The sequence below is a fragment of the Elephantulus edwardii genome, unplaced genomic scaffold, assembly GCF_000299155.1.
Source record: "Elephantulus edwardii isolate Elephantulus edwardi_28Jun2011 unplaced genomic scaffold, EleEdw1.0 scaffold00026, whole genome shotgun sequence".
Taxonomy (NCBI): domain Eukaryota; kingdom Metazoa; phylum Chordata; class Mammalia; order Macroscelidea; family Macroscelididae; genus Elephantulus; species Elephantulus edwardii.
Window position 1 is genome coordinate 2,964,886 of NW_006399776.1, and position 8,363 is coordinate 2,973,248.

The 8,363-nt window shown below is 40.9% G+C and overlaps 1 protein-coding gene across 1 annotated transcript in view; it reads left to right on the forward strand.

Moving 5' to 3' along the window:
- The first annotated feature begins 353 nt into the window (after positions 1-353).
- PPIP5K1 (diphosphoinositol pentakisphosphate kinase 1) overlaps positions 354-8,363 on the forward strand; it is a 51,173-nt gene continuing 43,163 nt past the window's right edge. Inside the window, exons 1-16 of the mRNA XM_006883207.1 lie at positions 354-500; positions 900-1,095; positions 1,555-1,645; positions 1,891-1,976; positions 2,266-2,420; positions 2,544-2,645; positions 3,226-3,387; positions 3,492-3,613; positions 4,830-4,931; positions 5,170-5,256; positions 5,358-5,433; positions 5,583-5,692; positions 5,777-5,859; positions 5,995-6,126; positions 6,287-6,408; positions 6,852-7,034. Of these exons, the coding sequence (XP_006883269.1) occupies positions 354-500; positions 900-1,095; positions 1,555-1,645; positions 1,891-1,976; positions 2,266-2,420; positions 2,544-2,645; positions 3,226-3,387; positions 3,492-3,613; positions 4,830-4,931; positions 5,170-5,256; positions 5,358-5,433; positions 5,583-5,692; positions 5,777-5,859; positions 5,995-6,126; positions 6,287-6,408; positions 6,852-7,034 (1,956 nt within the window). The remainder of the gene's footprint in view (positions 501-899; positions 1,096-1,554; positions 1,646-1,890; positions 1,977-2,265; positions 2,421-2,543; positions 2,646-3,225; positions 3,388-3,491; positions 3,614-4,829; positions 4,932-5,169; positions 5,257-5,357; positions 5,434-5,582; positions 5,693-5,776; positions 5,860-5,994; positions 6,127-6,286; positions 6,409-6,851; positions 7,035-8,363) is intronic.

Genomic DNA, 8,363 nt, shown 5'->3' on the forward strand with positions numbered 1-8,363 from the left:
GGAGTTGAAGTTGTTTCTTGCTGGCAGAATCAAGGACATGCCAGCACTGTAAGGGTTAATCTTAACAGTCTTGGAATTGAAGTGGGGTGACCTGGGGGGGGGGAAGGGGAGACCTTGCTTTTCCCTTATGGATTTTTAGTCATTTCAAATCTTAGCCCATATGCATCCTTTCCTGGTGAATCTTCTCCCATAACATTGTTCCCAATTTTGCCTAATTCTTTCTCATTTATAGTAGCTCTCATTTATAGTCGCATTCTCTTACCCCATCCTCCACCCACTGCCAATAGTCTTAGATTCTGAGCTGATGGAGTGTTCACTTCCACAGAGCGGGATGAGTGGGTGTTCCGGCGGGGATGTGGTCATTGCCGGCCAATGAGGGCGAGAGCGCCACAGCCCACTTCTTCCTTGGAGCTGGAGATGAGGGCCTGGGCACATGTGGAATAGGCATGAGGACAGAAGAAAGTGACAGTGAGCTCCTTGAGGATGAGGAGGATGAAATGGTAAGCCTCCGGGTAAATTATATAATTTGATGGTGGGGCCCTTGTGACAGAGTTGAGATTCTACTGGATGAAGACACCTGAACTCTGTCATATATAGGTCCTTTTCTCTTTGACAGGAGGGGCAGTGGAGGTTGTTTAGACTACCTGTTTGCAAAGCCACACCCTTGTGCCCACATAATCATGATTATTGGTTCTCTGGTTCTTCTGCCTGCACACTTATTTTCTTTTGTGGAAAGGTTTCTAGCCACATGTCCCTCAACCTAGATCCAAGTTATAAGATAACCTTTACCTCATAGGCTGAGTGGCAAAAACCTCTGCAATAAGATGAGACACTGCTCTCTAATGGGAGTGGTATTGGTAGGAAGTTCCTGAGTTCCTAATAATACTTCCTTCCTGTAGCCTCCTGAACCACAGATCATTGTTGGCATCTGCGCCATGACCAAGAAATCTAAGTCCAAGCCAATGACTCAAATCCTAGAACGACTCTGCCGATTTGACTATCTGACTGTTATCATTCTGGGAGAAGATGTGATTCTCAATGAACCTGTGGAAAACTGGCCATCCTGTCACTGCCTCATCTCTTTCCACTCTAAAGGTTGGGAGGCAGAATGGAACTGGGAGGGGAAATGAGAAAGAATGATTTTGGAAATGCTGAGCTGGGAAATGAGGTTCTTACTGTCATATTTCCATATTAAAGAGACCACTAGCTCTTCTTGATATACTAGAGAACAGCATGAAAGGGTTTGCTTTTCCTACATTGTGGAGGAGTTGCGAAAGGTAGCTTACAATTCGTGTTCTAACCTTAAGATAGCTCTAGTGCTCCTAGGTTGCCTAATAGAACTGGTTATTTGGAAGAACTTTAAAAAAATTTCTTTTTTACTTTTCCTGATTAATATCCTAGGCTTTTGAATAGCTTTTTGAATAGCTGAACAGAACAATAGTGATGGAATTAAATGGATAGAAATGCTTAGTTGTAACTAAAAATAATAGCATGTTTAATATATTCTTACTCTCTTTCATACTCAGTTTCTGTATATTCCTTTCTCCATTCTAGGCTTCCCTCTGGATAAGGCTGTTGCTTACTCCAAACTTCGAAATCCCTTTCTTATCAATGATTTGGCCATGCAGTATTACATCCAAGATAGGTATAACTTTCTGTTGACTGATGGGAGGGGTGGCCCTGGGATCATGCCCCACTATTTCTCAGATGTTTTTAGGAAACTCACTTTGGAGGGAGCTGAGTCAAATAAACATTGCTTAATTTTTATACAGTACTCTCTTGGGTTGTAGACCTTTGGGTCTTTCAATCCCTATGCAAGTGAAATTCTAGCCCTTGCTCTTAGCTTCCCTGCTACGCACCTCTCCCAGCTAATTTATTTGGGGATGACAGGAGGGAGGTGTACCGGATCCTGCAGGAGGAGGGTATTGATCTGCCTCGATATGCTGTACTCAACCGTGATCCTGCCCGACCTGAGGGTAAGTACCTGACCTTGTCCACCTCTACTCTGCCTTGCTGTGTATGACCTAGCCTTGTTCTTTTAGACCTCTCTATCCCCTATCTAAGTAGGACTTTGGATACTGTATTATGGATAGTGTTATGGGTCTTTGGACAGAGCATTGGACCAGTAATATAGATATATTGTCATGCCTATTGCCAAGATAAGATAATATAAATTTGAGAGTTACAGATTAAAACCGTAGAGAAACAAGTTGGATATATTTTATAACCCTAAGCCCTAAGAATGACCATACACCTACATTCCAGAATGTAACCTTATAGAAGGTGAAGATCAGGTGGAGGTAAATGGAGCTGTCTTTCCTAAGCCCTTTGTGGAGAAGCCAGTGAGTGCAGAGGACCACAATGTTTACATCTACTACCCCAGTTCAGCTGGAGGAGGAAGTCAGCGTCTCTTCCGTAAGGTGGGAGTGCATTTGAGCATTTGGGGACTCAGAGAGGTAAAAGAACAAGGGAGGGAAGCTGGAGGATTTGAAGATAAGGTGGTGGGTTGAGGCAACTGTTTGTATTCTTTCTTCCTCTTAAAGATTGGTAGCCGAAGCAGTGTTTACTCTCCTGAGAGCAGTGTCCGCAAGACAGGGTCATACATCTATGAAGAGTTCATGCCAACAGATGGCACAGATGTCAAGGTTATGGTGGATAAAGGGATTAAAGAGGTTACAAATGTCTGTGTGGGGATGGGGTGCTTGGGAAGCAGGTGGAAGTGTATGGAGGAGGTCACAGAAATAAAGTGTGATGAGATGGACTTTCTTATTTAATTAAAGATAAGGGATATAGATATTCATATTATCACTATCAGCATGGGCGAGGGTAATACAGAAAATGATACAATGTTGGTGAGTTGTTATAGTATAATATTGGTAGTTAATAGAGACTAACTGATAGTTTTGGAAGCTTGTGTAGAAATCTCATTATAATACTTCAGTTAAGAAAATGATACCAGCCCCTGTGATGTCTAGCACTGGGCTCCGATCACTTCTGAGGACACAGTGCCCCCCAGGACCTTTGACACCTGGGGATCTGAGGGGCCCTGGCAAAAAAAAAAAAAAAAAAGAAAATGATATCAACAATCTTCTTACTCTTAATATTCTATTTTTTATGTGTTTATTACTTTAAATTCTAAAGCTAGTCTACAGACCTAGTGCTCATATTGTCTTCTCATATACAGGGTGAGCTGTGGGCATACTCAGTGATGCTATGTACCTGCAGGTATATACAGTGGGGCCAGATTATGCCCATGCTGAAGCCAGAAAATCTCCAGCTTTGGATGGGAAGGTTGAACGAGACAGTGAGGGGAAAGAGATTCGATACCCAGTCATGCTGACTGCCATGGAAAAGCTGGTGGCCAGGAAAGTCTGCGTAGCTTTTAAGGTGGAAGAAGGGTCATGGGGGTTTGTGGAATAAGGGAGAGAGACGGGCAGAGATCTTGAAAAAGAGATGCCTTTTGTCTTCATCTTGTCTTTTTTGCCCTGCAGCAAACAGTTTGTGGATTTGACCTTCTTCGTGCCAATGGCCATTCCTTTGTGTGTGATGTTAATGGCTTCAGTTTTGTCAAGAACTCAATGAAATACTATGATGACTGCGCCAAGATTCTAGGGTAAGAGACATAATGATCTGAGTTGGGAAGAATGGGCTGAAAGAAGAGGGCTAAAAGGTTTTGGGGTTTTTTTTTTTACTTTATTTTAAATATTGTAAAAATGATTTGAAAGGGGAAATTCTCCTTAGCTCCTTTGCATTTCTTTTTTTGTCTCCTTTGCATATCTAACAATGTATTTTTCCAGAAGTAATTAATATCAACAGTTTGCACACAATAGCATGTATTTTACTTCCATATATAAATAAATTATACTTTAAGAATATGGATTATTCTTTATTTTGCCAAATAAATAAATAAATTTAATCATCCTATCTGTATTATTGTACAACTTAACTTTTTAAAAAAATTTATCAGTAATATTTAAAACATTCAAAGCAGTGTAAGGCCTGATGAGTACAGTGAGCATCTATGTACTTAACACCTAGATTAAGATATAAAGTATTATGTATACAGTCATACATTGCTTCTTGCTCCTTGGAAGCAAAGATTTTGAAACTCCATCTTACATACTTTGGGCATGTTTCCAGGAGAGATCCATCCTTGGAGAAGGACATCATGTTTGGAAGGGTAGAAGGTCAGTGCAGAAGAGGAAGACCCTGGAGGAGATGGATTGACACAATGACTGTGGCAGTGGGGTCAGGTGTATCAGAGACGATGAGGTTGACTCAGGATAGGGCAGGGTTTAGAGCCATTGTTAATAAGGCTGATATGAGTTGTAGTCCACATGACAGCACATTACAACAGCATTAGTCAAAACTCCTAGTAAGCCTTCTTAATTACATCTCTAGCATCACTCTCTAGAAGTAATCATGACACTAAATTTGATACTTATTTTTCCCAGCATTTATTTATATTCATTCTAGATATACAAACTTTGTTTGGAATGTGTTCAGTCTTCATATTAATGTCAAATAACTCTTAATTTGTTGTGAGTTGGAACTCACTCATAGCTGACTTTCGGTGGATTTTTCAGAGGCTTTCAATTGTACAGGAAGGAGATTGCCCTTCTTTCCTTTACAGAGCAGCTGCTAAATTCAAACTGCCTGCCTTTGCATTGGCAGTGCAAGTCCTTATTCACTAGGCCACAAGAGCTCCCTTCATATGAATGTATTATTCTATAATTTGCTTGTTAGACTTGGTATTTTATTTTTTAACTTAATTAATACATGTAGCAATGATTCATTATCACATGGCTTTCTTATATTTCTTCTTCTAGGAACACTATAATGAGGGAACTTGCCCCACAGTTCCAGATCCCATGGTCTATCCCAACAGAGGCTGAGGACATTCCCATTGTTCCTACTACATCTGGCACTATGTGAGTAAAAGTAAAAATCTGAAGTAACTAACTTTCAGCATTTACTGCTGTTCTGAGGACTGAGTATTGGAGATTTCCTTACCATCCACAATTTAACTGGTGGAGCCTATGTCCCTTCTAGGCAGTCTCCTTAACACTTATTGATAATCTAAGGCACAATTTTTCTTCTACTCTTTGAGCATTAAGTAGGATATGATTTGTAAGGATGGGAAAGCACTGACAACATTCCTAACCCTAGGATGGAGCTTCGTTGTGTCATTGCAATTATCCGTCATGGAGATCGTACCCCCAAACAGAAGATGAAGATGGAAGTGACACACCCAAGGTAGGAAGGATGTCCAAATTAGGCAAATAATTTTGATGAAGGAGATAGAAATAAGGTGCTCCTAGAGAATTTGGCCTCACACTGAGTTTTCTCTTCTGCAGGTTTTTTACTCTGTTTGAAAAACATGGTGGCTACAAAACAGGGAAATTAAAATTGAAGCGACCTGAGCAGCTACAGGTAAGGTAGTAAATTGGACAGGGTGGTGTTAAGGGAAACAGAAAGTGTATCCTTTATGTGTAGATCAGAGGCCTTGATTAGAGATGCAAGTGGAAGAGCCATTGACCAAAATTTGCGCTCCTCTATGGGTACTGTATTATTTCCTCCAGGAAGTGCTGGACATCACAAGGCTGCTGTTGGCTGAGCTGGAAAAAGAGCCAGGTGGTGAGATCGAGGAGAAGACTGGGAAACTAGAGCAGCTGAAGTCTGTGCTAGAGATGTGAGAAGGGAAATAGAAAGTGGGAGCCAGTAAAGTAAAACTTGGGTGCTGGAGTAGAAAGTAAACTGAGACTTTATCCTACAGGTATGGTCATTTCTCAGGCATCAACCGAAAGGTACAGTTGACTTACTACCCTCATGGAGTAAAAGCTTCTAATGACAAGCAAGGTAAGATACACTGTGGCCATTCCGATCTCTTATTCTTCAATATTTAACGTTGCTCCAGACTGCCTTTCTGATCTCCTGTTAGCTATCCCCACTATTTTTTTAGATGTAGACCTGTTCACCCCCTTATTCCCTCAGATGCCCAGGGGGAGTGTCTGGCCCCATCTCTACTTTTGGTGCTGAAGTGGGGTGGAGAACTGACTCCTGCTGGCCGTGTTCAGGCTGAGGAGCTGGGGCGTGCTTTTCGCTGCATGTATCCTGGAGGACAGGGTGAGTGTTTTGGGAGGTAAATAACTAGCAGGGCTGGAATAATACAATTAGAGAATAGATTGAGGGGAAATGAGTGCACAAGGGCAGTAGAGGAAATTAAGGGGAAATGAATATTGATAGGCTAGGTCTTTTCTGCCTCTCCCTCCCTGCCCATCCTCAGGTGACTATGCTGGTTTCCCTGGTTGTGGACTGCTTCGACTCCACAGTACTTTCCGTCATGACCTCAAGATCTATGCCTCTGATGAGGGCCGCGTCCAGATGACTGCTGCTGCCTTTGCTAAGGTATCTACTACCGTTTTAGCAAAGGCTCAGCTTCTATCAGGTAGAGAAGCAAATATTTAGAGAATGAGTGGGGAAATTTCAGGGTGTTTGTTTCAGAGAGATTTCTGCTTGTTTTGAACTCTTAGATGACCTCTACCCCAGACTACCTTTCTGGTCTCCTCAGAAACCATGTTGGTATATCCCCCAATATTTTCCTTACTTGTAGACTTATTCATTAGCCTTTATTCCCTCAGATCTATAGGGGAAGGATCCAGACACATTTTACTGCTGATGCTGACCCCATTTTATACTACTGAGTATAAGCTGGTAATAATTAGTGGGGCTAGGCTCCTTGATCTGTAGTCCAGTCTTCCAACTGAACTCTCATTTGATCTCTGGGATGAACTAGGCATAAGAGAACTGATTTGGAAAGGAAACAAATAGACCTTGTGTTTCCCCTCCAGGGCCTTCTGGCTCTAGAAGGGGAGCTGACACCCATTTTAGTACAAATGGTAAAGAGTGCCAACATGAATGGGCTCCTGGACAGTGATGGTGACTCCTTGAGCAGCTGCCAGCACCGAGTGAAGGCACGACTACATCATATTTTGCAGCAGGATGCGCCTTTTGGCCCTGAAGACTATGATCAGGTCAGGCTCTCCTTATCACTATGCTCAAAACACTCCAGATCCTCAATTCCTGGAACCCTAAACAATAGCATTTCTCTGTGTGTCAGGCACTGTTCTAGGTGCTTTACAGACATTAATTCATTTAATCCTTATAGAGATAATCTTTTGAGATGAATATACATTTATCCATAACTTAAAAAATGGAAAAACTTTTGATAAGTTGCGTGTTAAGACTCATTTTGTGGCTGAATGTAACGTGATAGAAAATGTCCTAAAGTTAATCTTTATTTATGCCATTTAGTGAAGATATAGGAGCCTTGGTGGGATGCTGGTTTCAGTATTAGACTGCCAACTGAAAGTTTAGCTGTTTAAACCTACTAGTTGCTCCATAGGAGAAGGATCATAATCTTGCTCCTTTTAAAAATTATTTCTTTGGAAACCCAGTGGAATAGTTTTATCCTGTCCTATAGGGTTACTGTTGAGTCAGAATTCACTTAATGACAGTGAGTTTGAATGTAGACATATGTTTTATGCAGAAATATTAATATGTTTGTTTATGTCCCAGGCCTTTCTAGAGTTGTTATATAGACTCAAGAAAACAAACACGTCCATCAAATCAATTCTGACTTGTAGCAATCCTCCATTGGATTTCTTTTAAAAGGCGAGAACTGCCAATTTTTCTACTGTGGAGTTACTGGTGAATTTGAACTACCAAGCCATGTGACTCTTTACTAAGCAATGCAGCATGGTACAGACTACATCATCAGAGTTCCTGGAGATGTTATATATATCATATGCAATGTATTAACATCCTAAAATAGAAAAAAATTTTCAGTTTCAAAATGCAGGTGATTAAAAAATTTTTGAGTAAAAGAATGTTTGTTATCAATTGCTGTATAAAAAAACTGACTATAAAATTTAGTAACTTAAAATAATAATAGTTTTATTTCTTACAATTATAAAATGGTAATTGTTTTAAGTTAGTTGGAGTCTCACAAATCAGGCAGATCAACAGTCAGAGCCTCTCCTCTCTAAGCGTTTTCTTTGTGTAGTTTCTCACGTATAGTAGCTTCCAAACCCAAACTCACCACTATAAAGCCTTTCAGACAGAGTGGAACTGCCCCTAGGTTTTCCAAAGTTGTCATTTTTTTAAATTATGTTTGTGTGCGTATACTGTCAAATCAGATCTGACTGGTACAGGAGGAGATTGTCCCTCCTTCCCCGGCAGAGCATCTGGTGGATTCGAACCGTGGGTCTCTGGGATTGTAGTTGCAGCTCCTTGCCACTAGGCCACCAGAGCTCCCCTTTAAATTAATTTTTTTAATTAAAAGTTTTATTACAAGTTGTATT